This window comes from Lolium perenne, chromosome 4 (genome assembly GCF_019359855.2).
Source record: "Lolium perenne isolate Kyuss_39 chromosome 4, Kyuss_2.0, whole genome shotgun sequence".
Classification (NCBI taxonomy): domain Eukaryota; kingdom Viridiplantae; phylum Streptophyta; class Magnoliopsida; order Poales; family Poaceae; genus Lolium; species Lolium perenne.
The window spans coordinates 343,835,664-343,847,809 of NC_067247.2; the positions used below are offsets into that span (position 1 = coordinate 343,835,664).

At 55.3% G+C, this 12,146-nt stretch overlaps 1 protein-coding gene across 1 annotated transcript; it reads right to left on the bottom strand.

The window, feature by feature from the left end:
- Window positions 1-1,958: 1,958 nt before the first annotated feature.
- LOC127297114 (polyol transporter 5) lies at window positions 1,959-4,273 on the bottom strand. The gene is made up of 2 exons (XM_071819411.1): window positions 3,924-4,273; window positions 1,959-3,839 (listed from the first exon to the last, which is right to left on the bottom strand). Exons 1-2 carry the CDS (start codon window positions 4,042-4,044, stop codon window positions 2,404-2,406), a joined length of 1,557 nt encoding a protein of 518 aa, XP_071675512.1. The 5' UTR covers window positions 4,045-4,273; the 3' UTR covers window positions 1,959-2,403.
- Between the last annotated feature and the right edge of the window lie 7,873 nt (window positions 4,274-12,146).

Below are 12,146 nucleotides of genomic sequence, written 5' to 3' on the forward strand. Positions count from 1 at the left end.
ACGTGGAGAACATAGGTGTTAGTGAGGGAGGCATATGATGGGACGGAAGTGAATCCATTGGCCAACGAAAGTGTTCTGCACCAATTGTCATGCCAAGATGGATTGGAGGCACCCCATCAGACCATGTCAATGGCGTTGGAGCGGAAGGTAGGAGCCTAGAGAGGATATCCATTCATGAAGGTGTGCCGAGGAAGAGGGACCACCCATGATCATGGGAGATATACCACCCATAGAAACAATGAAACCACTCAAACTAGGGGATGGAGGACACATTTTCTAGCCTATTGAGGAATTGAGAGATGAGGGTGAATTTTTTGAGAGACGAGACACAAGACCCCGAGCCCCTCTTAGAATTGGGAGTGCAAACTTTAGTCTTCGTAACTTTGAAATTTCCACCTTTTCATTAATCTTCACATGTCATAGAATGCGCAATGACGCTTAAGTATGGCATCGATAGTAACCATAGCCATAGGGAGGATCCTGGCACTCTTTTGCATGGGAAAAGAGTTCGGGGAGAACTGAGTCGACGAGAATAAGGCGGCCACTAATAGTAGTGAAATTTCCATGCCATCTAGCAAGATACTTATTACATTTAGAAATGATCTGGGCCAAGTAAATGACATGGAAGATAGAGAGAGGGAGTCCAAGATAAGTTTGGGTAAAAGATGCAATGGGAAAAAAGAACGCAGGTGGACGAGACATTAGGATGAGCGATAAGATAGGAACAAATTTGCTTCTATTGAAATTAATGTGAATTCTCGTACAGACAGAAAATGTGTCAATCTTGTTGTCTGCGTATTTGAGGACCGTATAAGGAATGTCATCGATGAAAGGATGGGAAAAGAGACCATAACAAGAAGCTTGAAGAATGAGTTGCTAAAGGACATCAGAAAGAATGCATGACGAGGAGGAGCGGGGCCATGAATTTCCTTGACAAAGACCTCGATGACATCGGATCCAACTCCTGATCAAGCATTAAGCAACACTGTATTTTGACTAGATGAATTAATGAGCGAGATCTTGTCCCTCCATAGCTTGTAAGACAGTATCAAGAGCTTCCCAACTAATGGAGTCGAAGGCTTTGCAGAAGTAATCTACAAGACCATAGCGGTAGCCAAGTGCTTTGCAAGTTTGAATGATTCTGGGGGTGTATATGAATCTCTCGGTGATGGAGCTGCTAGAGAAAGATAGTTTGGTTGGGGTGTACAAGAGAAGGGATTAGGGTTTTAGGGATGCGAGTAAGGCATTTAGTTCGAAATTGTACTTGTCTCGTTGGGAGATGGGGTGGAAGTTCTCCGGCTTATTTGCTTCGCCTTTTTGTTTTTGTTTTGGAAAGGAGCAGAATGTAGGACCTACTGATGGGTCGAATGTCAGTTTTGAAGGAATGGAAGTTGCAGAGATAGAAGAAGAGATTACCCTTAAAAAGGTTATAATACTTTTTAAAAAAGGCAAGGACAAACTCATCGGACCCCGAGACTAGACGCATGTCTCATGGAGAGGATCGCAAACCTGAGCTCCTCAAGGTGAAGGGTTCAATCAAGTAGAAAGCGAGAGCCGAATCAAGGAAACTAGATGACACAATCGAAGGAAGATCAAAGTTGAAGCAGTGAGTTTGGAAGGAACCATTGAGCATAAGCTCTTTGTCGGCATGGGCACATGGGGCAGCAATGCTACGTCTACGGATAAATTTTCACGAAATCTCACTTACGCGCACACGTGGAGAAAAGGTGGGCCCACCCCTAACCTGAAATTACGCAATGAAATCAGGATTGCACGAATCATTGCCTTCCACATCATTCCGTAAACCGTAATCTAGTGTCCGTAAGTATAGCATTTTCGGCACAGGTGGTGCCATCACCGCGTCATAATTTTAATTTGCTGTTTTTTTTCTGCCGGAAGAAACACATAACCTAGACTTGATGCAGAGTATTTCTGTTTGGCTACAGTAAGAGAAAAAATAAAAAACAAATAACTAATCAACAAACGCCACAAACTAAAGTACACAAATGACTAAGTCATATAGCACAACACATGCCTGTACAACACTAGATATGCTACTTATTACACACTCGTGCAGCACTGCAGCATCAATGACACACTACCTACCCGGTGAAAAGATCCAGCCACGGGGTCAGGCTGCGCAGCCAGTGCGCGCCACAATGGCCGGTGAACGGTGAACTTTCTACGTGGATTCATCACGCGTGCGTAAATTGGGATATCTTGTGACCTTTCTCCCCGTAGAGGTAGAGCGCTGGGTGACCCTACACGATCGACCACTCTGCATCAAGTCCAAAAGCTTGGGAATCTAACCAACGTGTCCGGAATCTAGAGGTAGCTTCCTTCGACCACACAACACAAGCACCACAAGTGTACGGACGTAAGGGCGACATAGCTTACTCGCTGTTACTGTGGAGCGCCGATGAGCTCAGTAGATTTCTTGCGCTCATGGCGCACGACGCCGTCGACGTCGTCGTCCGTGTCCTTGCCGAAGAGCTTCCCGGTGTCCTCCAGGCTCCTTCCCATCGTCTCCGGCAGGAAGAAGTACATGAACACCCACCCCGCGGCCGCGATGCAGGCGTAGAGGTAGAACGCCCCGGCGATGGTGATGGTGTGGGTGAGCGAGAGGAAGGACATGGTGGTGGCCCCGCCCATGAGCCTGTTCAGCCCCGTGCCGATGGCGGCGGCCTGCGCGCGCAGCCGCAGCGGGTAGATCTCCGAGCAGTACACCCACGCCACGGGGCCCAGCCCCGACGCGAACGACGCCACGAACGACAGCATCGCCGCGATGCTCACCGCGCCCAGCGCCTTCGCCTCCGACTCCGGCCGCCGGTCCAGCATGAGCAGGGACGTAGCGAGCGTGAAGAGGAAGATGGCCATCCCGCCGCCGCTGGCCAGCAGCAGCGGCCTCCGCCCGATGCGGTCGAGGAGGAGCGTCGCGATGGGTATGAAGAAGGTCTTGCAGGCGCCCACCGCCATGGACGCCCCCAGCGAGTTGGTCTTGGACTTGATGCCGGCAGCCTCGAACACCCGTGGGCTGTACATGACGACGCAGTCGACGCCCGTGGCCTGCTGGATGAACATGAGCCCGAGCCCCGCCACGAGCATGCGCCGCACGGGCCGGCTCGGGTTGATGAGCAGCTCCCTCCACACACCCTGCCCGCGCGCGGCCTCGTTGGCGCGCACGATGGCGACCACGTCGTCGGCGTCGGTGGCGTCCGCGGGGATGCCGACGACCCGCTTGATGTCGAGGAGCCGCTCCTCCGCCTCCTCGTGCGAGTCGGAGGTCCTCCGGAGCACGCGGCGCGCGTCCTCGATGCGGCCGCGCATGACGAGCCAGCGCGGGGACTCCGGCATGGCGAGGACGGCGAAGCCGAGGAAGACGGGCGGGACGGCGCCGACGAGGAACATGGCGCGCCAGCTCTGGTGGACGGGGAGGCGCGCGAAGGCGAAGTTGGAGACGTAGCCCAGGAGGATGCCGAAGTTGTTGAACACCTCCGGGAAGGTGGTGAGGAAGCCGCGGCTGGAGGTGGGCGCCACCTCGGCGGTGTACACGGGCGCGATCATGAGCGCGTAGCCGACGCCGATGCCGGCCACGAAGCGGCCGGCCATGAGGAAAGCGTAGTTGGGGGCGAGGCCCATGACGAGGGCGCCCGTGAAGAAGATGGCGGCCGCGAGCACCATGGTGTAGCGCCGCCCCAGCCAGTCGGACGTCAGGCCCGCCGCCAGCGAGCCGAAGAGCGAGTAGATGCTGATGACGCCGGCCAGGATCTCGATCTGGGTGTCCGTGATCTTAAGGTCCTCCTTCATGAACAGCTGAGCACCGCTCATCACCGAGATGTCTGCAAGATCGATCGCGCGCGCAACACACGTTATGAACATGCACGTACGGACATGGTGGTAGTTAGAAGTGGAAATGCACGTACCATATCCGAGGAGGACGGAGTTCATGGAGGCGAGGAGGGCGCAGGCGAAGGCGTACTTGTTGATGGAAGGGCGCTTCGCCGGCGCCACGGCCACCGGAACGGCGTCCGCGTCCGTGCTCATGGCGATCGATCGGTTTGAAGATGAGGCGTTTGTGGTAATCCGGACCTAGCTCAACCGGCTCGTGTCTTGATCAGGTCATCAGGCCCTGGCTAACTGCTCTATTATTGTCTGTACTATAGGTCTCTAGCGAATGGGCGTGGCAGCTTCACTCCTCACTGCTCTCTGCTAGCTACGATCGAAATGTACTGGTGTGTGGGAAATAGCTTGTGCACGGTTTATATAAGGAGCTGCCTGTGATCACTGAAGCAAAGAAAGCTCAAGCAATAAGTGCTCCTTCGCTGTAGCGGCAAATTTAAGTATACAATGGAAATTGATATGGATTCTCGTCCTCAAATGTATACGTACTACTCAAGCTAAGGAAGCATACACTAATTCGAGTACTACGTATAGCATTGTATTTCGGCCATGAGCCAGTGAATACACTAATTAATGACCCAAGCTAAGGAAGCAATATACTCCTATGTTGATGTTGTTCCCCGGCCGTATGACCACCTAGCAGGTGAATGAGTACTCAATCAGTATCTAGCATAGTGGCGGATCCAGCCCAATTTCCTAAGTTGTGCTAGGTTTTTTTTTGCATTTTTTCTTTTCTATATATACTGATATATGGGCTGGGGAAAATCTTAGGGTGGAGGCCCCACCCTTAGAGCATCCCCACTCGTTGGCGCTCCCCACGCCCAAATCCGGCGAAATTTTCGTCCGGATTGGAGGAAGATTTGGCGTGGGGAGTAGTAGTTTCCCAGCCGCGTGCCCAGGCGAAGTCGACGATGCGAATTTAAAAAACGGAAACTTGACAAACTTCGGCTAAATTCGGGTGAATATAGACTAAATTTAATGATATTTAGACTAAAACGGGCGGAGTTCATACATAGAGGCCGAATTCGACTATATTTCGAATTCGGCTAGGGGAATTCAAACGCTAATTTTAAAACACGGCGCTCTACATGCCCAAATGGCGGTAGAACACCGTGTAGTCGCCGTCGCCGTCGTCGTCGGAGCCGTCGTCGTTGGCCTTCGGCTGCGCGGCCTGGCTGCTGCTGCCACGGCAGCGTCTCCCCACCCGAGGGATGGCTTGTACCCGATCGTCGTCGGAGGACTCGAGGTCGACGACGGGGACAGCGACGCCGGATGGAGGTGTCGCGGGACGGCGGTACCGCGCGACATCGTCGTTGGCGGTTGGAAGCGGCGCGGGCGGCGAGTTGGCGTGCGGCGGCCAGGTCCGGCAGCCGCCGCTGCTCGCCTCCGCCTCCTGCCGATCGCGCTGGCCCGATCCGGTGCGGCGTCGTCCGCGCGCTTCTCCTCCTCCATGTCGTGCAGCGACCTGGCGATCGCCTCCGCCATCGCGGCGTCCTCCGCGCGCTTCGCCTCCTCCTCGGCGAGCTGGCTTGCGGCGGCGGCCTCTTTCTTCGTCTTCTTCCGGCCGCTGCGGCGCGGAAGGCTGTTCTCGGATGACGAGGGCGCCGCTGCTGCGCCCTCTGGTCGCCGGCGGAGACGCCGGCTCCTTCTTGACGCGCACCGGCGTCGAAGGCGACGACGCCTCCTCCCTCTTCACCGGCGCCAAGGATGACCTTGACGCCGATCCGGAAGACGACGAGCTGGCAGCCATGCGCCGTGGCTGCCAGACGCTTCCCCGACGGCGGCTCGCCGATGCCCTCGATGCCGATAGAGGGGGCATCGTGAGCACCGGGGAGTTGCCGCCCTCGATGTGCTCGACGACGGCCTCGAGTGTCCGGCCCGGCGCGCTCCACCACCGTCGGCGGCCCGCGGCGTTGTTGCGCGCAGCGGAGGCGGCGGGCCGTCGTAGGCCGCCAGCCTCCCGCTCCCACCGCCGCAGGAAGTACGAGTTCCACGCCGTGTAGTTGTCGGGGTGGTGGCGTGGCTCGGCGCGTTCCTCGTCCGTCAAGGTCATCCGCGCCTCCTCGATGGCGACGTCGAGGGCGTGGCCCCGAGGCGGCGGCGGGATTGGTACGCCGCCAGCACTAAGCCGCCACCCGCCGCCGGGAGGCCTCGTGTCCGGCGGGCAGGGGTACCCCGCCTGGTGGAGGAGGTGCCCCTCCCACGCGTGCAGCGACCGGCGGGGGAAGCCGTTGTTGGCTGCGCCGTCGTCGTCGTAGAACGCCATCTTGAGAGTAGAGGGAGAGTGGAGGGAGAGTGGAGCACGGGGTACGCCTCGCGGCGAGCGGACCGGCGTATATAGGCGTGGCTGGCGCGGGGATTAAATGCCGCGTGGATTGCGACGCGTCCGCGGCGAGCTGACCGGCGGCAGCCTTTAGTGCGCGCGGAAGACGATGCGTGCGCGGAAGACGACGACATTAACTCGCCGCGTGGCCGGCGAATGCATGCCGGCGGCAGGCTTTTACAGCGCGCGGAAGACGACGACATTAACTCGCCGCGTGGCCGGCGAATGCATGCCGGCGGCAGGCTTTTACAGCGCGCGGAAGACGATGCGATGAGGACGACGATCGGTTTCTCTCGCCGACAAGTTGGGGCCACCAGACGCGCGGGAAGTTTCCTCGCCGTTTCGCGCGCTTTCGTTTCGTCCGGAGTCCCCGAGCGCTCCCCGGGGGGCCGGGGGGGGCGTGGGATCGCCGGATGAATTTAGGCCCAAATCCGGACGAAAACGAGGAACCGGGGGCGCGACTGGGCCGAATTTCGCCGTCCGGATGGAAAAAACGCTCGCCGGGGGCCTGTTCGGGGGGACGAGTGGAGATGCTCTTACACCCAGCTGGTTGTGCATGCTGCGGCCGCTTAGCAGAAGCATCGATCTGTAGGACATCAAGGGAAACGATGATCCCCGCATATTAGCATCACCCATGGTTGGTTACCGGTTGGGAAATCTTGTTATCACCCAGTAACTAGATTTTCAGAGCATCCGGGTAAATGGTCATACCAAATTACCAAGCAAAAAAATATTGAAGTTTTTGAAATTTTGGAATTTTAATGATAACCCTCAGTAAACACATTGAGAAAACTGAATTCAATGTTTGATTTTCAAATTTGTCCGGTAACCTTGGGAATCAAAAATCCCAACACCCCTTGGGATCAACTTTTCTACCGGGAACAAAAACCTTGACCGCACCATCATTTTTTGGTAGACGGAGGCTGCTATGGTGATGATATATAAATTAGAATACTCACCATATAAGGGCCTCTTTGATTAAAAGGAATTACATAGGAATTTTTGAGGATTGAAATCATAAGAATTTTTTCGCACAATGGTTGTTTGATTTGTAGGAATGCATGCATCCCATAGGAACTTTTCCATACAAATCCTTTGTACTACGTTTCATGGGAAATAAAGCATCCATTTAAACCTCCTTTTCAGAATCGTTTACTTTTCCCGTGATGGAATCAAACAACTTTGGTGCATATGAAACCCTGTCGGGTTTGAGTGGACATGACATTGTAATCATGTGTTTTTCCTATTCATGTGTTCTTACAATTCTAGGAATAAATGAGGACCTAGTTATTACTTTGCGGGGCGTCAAATATTGGAAACCCCAATAATGTAGGTCTTTAGTTCTTGGATTTAAAAACCACTTTTACGTAAAACCCCTTTGAAAAATAAAGTGCAATAAAAAAATCCATTTTCTAATAGATCCTCAGATTACAAAAAGATAATTGTAAGACAAGAAATATTTCTAAAAATTTGGATAAAACCAAACATGACTCTTGACTTCACGAAGAAAAACCATCTACACATGTTCCAATGCATCTCGTGGGTCATTTGCTTTCCTTTTGGAGTTTATCGTTGTTGTGGGTATACTTCATGGGTGTACCATCGACAGTGCCTAGATCCGGCAAGCCCGGGTGGCCCACAGACGGTGATGAGCATGTGGCCCATCGGGCGGCCCAGTTGCTGTTGATCATGCAGGAAGAAGTCCAGTCCAGGATCAGTAAGCCGGATCCGTACCGACATAAGAGTAACCCGGATCCATGGAGGCCCATGAGGAACCCGGATCCAGTACGATGTATATGGAAGGCGGATCCGTGACGTGCACGGCAAGATATTGTACCGTAGCTAGGCTGTCTGTAATCCGGCTAGGACTCTCCGTGTAAACCCTAGATCCGTGCGCCTTTATAAGCCGGATCCCGGGAGCCCTAGAGGCACAATCACAACTCATTGTAACAACGCGAAAGCGCCCAGATAATTCCAGACAAGCAGCAGTAGGCCCTGTCATCGTGCAGGTGTTCCGAAGCTGGGTAACTCGCGTACCACCGTCCCGTGTGCACTCCGCCCTATGGCCCCTACTTCTTCTCCCCCTCGTGAGGATCCCTCCTCCGAGGTACCGTCGATTAGGCAACGACAGTTGGCGCCCACCGTGGGGCCTGTGGCGTCTGGAGGCCGGAACCGGGAGGGTTCCGCCATGGGAAGCTACGACGACACCATCGCTGTGGGACGCGTCCTTTACGCCGGAAATCTGCCGATCGTCCCTCCGGATGAGTGCTGGATTCCGGCTAGGACAAACCCCGTCAAGCTCTCCATCGTCCCTATAGGCGGCATACACATCTTCATCGGGGAAACCGTCGATTCCGACGGAAACCCACTGGTAAGTAACGCAGACGCGACCGCCGCAGAGCTGGACGCTGTCGCGAAGATCCGATCTGAGATGCAGGAGCTTCCCATGGAAGATTCCGCCTTAGATCTGGAAATTTCAAAGCCCACCCAATCCGCCCCTGAGCAGGAAACAACGGTGGAAGACCAATGCAGATCCGCCTGGGTCTCCCAGGTGTTAGAAAAGCAGAGGTGCCACTTCGTACACTTCTTGGCCCATACCGCCGGAACCGCCCCTCAAGAAGCCGGAGCTGGTCCTGAGCAGGTAGAGGCACCGGAAAACGGCGCAGATCCGGATCAGGCTCAGCCTGTCGGAAAAAGCGAAGCTCCGGTTGAAGAGTCGATTTTGGGCAATCTGAGCCCAATTTCCGGAGATACCTCCTCCATGGAGTCTGATGACTTCGTTCGCAAGATTAGGGAATACGGATACAGTGATCAGCCCGAAGTCGACTCCGCCCAGCCTAAGCAGGTTCTCGCAACGATAGCAGCGCAGGGACAAACTGGATCTGAAGAGCCAAACAGCCAATCTGACCCTCAACCATCCCAACAAGGATCTCCAATGTCTCGGGTGCGACCCCGAGGGATCCTTCCTCGGAGGAAATCTGTCGGCGAAGAGATGGTCGCGCGAGCAGTCCTTAACACACCTATAACCCCGGGCGACGCCGCAGATCTGGAGGCCCTAGAGGCTACTAGAAAGGAAATGCTGGCCACAGCCAAGAAGCTCGCCGGTACCGAAGCCGCGTTAAGGGAAGAGAGGGCAGAAGCTGCAGGATTGGCGGAAAACTTCGACAGACAGGACCGCGAGATCGCTGCCACACTCGAGCAAGTCAAGAGCATGAGGGCTGAGTGGGAAGTAAAAATGATCTATGCGCAGGCGGAGGCCGATCGAATTGTTAGAGAAGCAATTCCGCCTCGCAGGATACCCTTCAACACGCCCGCAGAGCACCAGCCGCTGGAAACCCCAAAGGACAACATGCAAAAAGCTGCGGAATTGCTGAAGAAGAAGGACGAAGAGGTTGATATCAACTATCTCCGCACACTTGTCGCTTCAGCAATGCAGCAGCAAAGCAAGGCGGATACTTCGCGCAGGTTGGAATCCAATCCGGATAACTGTGTATCTACCGCGCAGAAGGACGCCCGCGCTGATCGGCATCCCGACGATGAATCACACACCGGATCCTCGGAGCGCAGAAGAAGGAAAGCCAGGGAACACCCAAATCCGATCCCCGTACCATCAAAGACGCCACCGTCAGATCCAAGAAAGGGAAAGGATGCAATGTACTCTGGACGAGACAAATACCGCAACCCCTCTCCTCCGCCCAACGGTTACCCGCGACCCCCTCGCCGCCGTAGTCCAGCCGGAAACACCAGGCCCCCAGGGCATGGTGGGATTGTTATCCGCGACAACGTGCTGCCAAGAAACAGAAATAGGGAGCGCTCGCCGGAACCTCGCCGGAACCAGAACAACGTTCATGAGCCCGAGCCCAGAAGGAGTCGGAATGAGGACCGTGGTCCAGAACCTCGCCGGAACCGCGATCCAGAACCTCGTCGGAGCCATGACCCAGAGCCTCGCCGGAGCCGTGACCCGGAACCGCATCGGAACGACCAGGGCAGCCAACGCCAGGGCGAAGGCAGCCACAGGAGCCGGAGCCAGCACCTGGAAGGCCGAGGAGAGTCAGAAGGCGGAAGCAAGAAATCGCACCGCCCACCTCGCAGGTCTCCCTCACCACCACCTAGCGGTGGAGGCGGAGGTGGAGGCGGAGGCAACGGTCGAAGATCTCGCTCTCGCTCAAAGTCTCCTCGCCACGGCTCACGCGACGCACGGGATCGCCTCAACGAATACAGAACCGACTACATTGGTCCGAAGTGCTTTGGCAGGATGATTCGAGAGGAACCAAAGCCAAGGATGAACCTCAAGCTACCCGGAAACCTGAAGCATTATGATGGCACCGAAAGGCCGGATACCTGGATTGAGGATTACTACAATGCTGTAACCTTCGCCGGAGGAACCCCTAACATCGCCTGCCGCATGCTTCAGTTGTACCTTGTAGGTCCAGCCCGGATCTGGCTCAGCGACCTCGAGAAGAATTCCATCTTTTGCTGGTTCGACCTGAAGAACGCTTTCGAGAAACACTTCAGGGGCACCTACAAGAGACCTGCCACAACAAGCGACCTGCAGGCATGTATCCAGAAGAAGGGCGAAACATCGAGGAATTTCCTCACCCGATGGTTGGCATGCAGAAACGAGTGCGAGAACGTCGACAACCGCACAGCAATGCACGCCTTCATTGGGGGCTTGCAGCGAGGAGGATTGCTACGGCACAAGCTAACTTGCATGGTCAATGCAAATCAACTGACGTTGGACGACATGATCACCATCGCCAGCGATCACACTGCCGCCGATGACGACGCAGGCGGTGATCTCGCAGCCACAGCAATCCCCTTGCATCAGCAAAAGAAGAACCGTGACAACGGTAGCAACAGCAGCCATAAGCGCAAGAACCCTGATGACCAGAAGAGTGGCGGATCCGAGATGATCGCCATGGCGTTTCAACGCGGAGGTTCAGGAGGCGGCAGAGGACGCGGACGCGGAGGCGGAGCCGGCGGTCGGCAAGACATACCTCCGAGGTCACAACTGGCGGATCCCGCGCCCGCAAACCTATGAGGAATACAGAGACATGCCCTGCTGGCCCATCCGGATCCGGCTACGGGGAAGTCCACTCACACCAACCGCAACTGCAAGTGGGTCAATGATCTAAAGAACGACCCGGAGGCAGGATACAAGCGCGCCCGGAAGCACCGCCCACGCGGCAAAGGTGGCAAGGGCAAGAACAAGGACAAAGAAGATGATAGTTCCGAGGCGATGGATGAGGATGATAACTCGCCGGATCCCAAGGCAGGAGCCGCAGGTAAATCCAATCCATTCGACAAAAAGAGCGTGGGGGCTTACCACACTTTCCTCGGAACCCCAACGATGCGCGCCTCCAAGTCAGCTACCCGGATCCCGAACGCCATAGTTCCGGTGTGCCGCGATCACGTCAGGTGGTCGGAGATACCGTGCACCTTTGATAGGAAGGATCACCCCGCAATTGTGCCAAAAGAATGCTACGCCTTGGTTGTAAGTCCCCGCATTGATGGGTATGACTTCTCCAAGTGCCTCATGGATGGCGGAGCCAGCTTGAACATTATGTACCTGGAGACTCTAGAGCGGATGAACCTCACCAAGGAACAGCTTAAACACAGCACCACTGAGTTTCACGGTGTGGTTCCGGGTAAGAAGGCGAACTCCCTCGGCAGCATTACACTTCCCGTGGCTTTTGGCGATGTTCATAATTTCCGCGAAGAGAAGATCACGTTTGAAGTTGTGCCCTTCAAGAGCTCCTACCACGTCATCTTCGGCAGGCCCACCTACCACAAGTTCCACGCAAGAGCGTGCTACATCTACAACAAGCTCAAGATTCCGGGTCCTAAAGGTATGATTACCGTATCCGGAGACTACAAAAGGCTCATGAGTGCGAGTTAGGCGAAGCCGCCTTCGCAGAGTCTC

Bases quoted from the DNA above. Each gene is read 5' to 3' on its own strand.
- LOC127297114 (XM_071819411.1), bottom strand. From the start codon at position 4,044: ATGAGCACGGACGCGGACGCCGTTCCGGTGGCCGTGGCGCCGGCGAAG. The intron at 3,840-3,923 runs GTACGTGCATTT...TCGATCTTGCAG, and splicing joins CTCCGTCCTCCTCGGATATG to ACATCTCGGTGATGAGCGGT.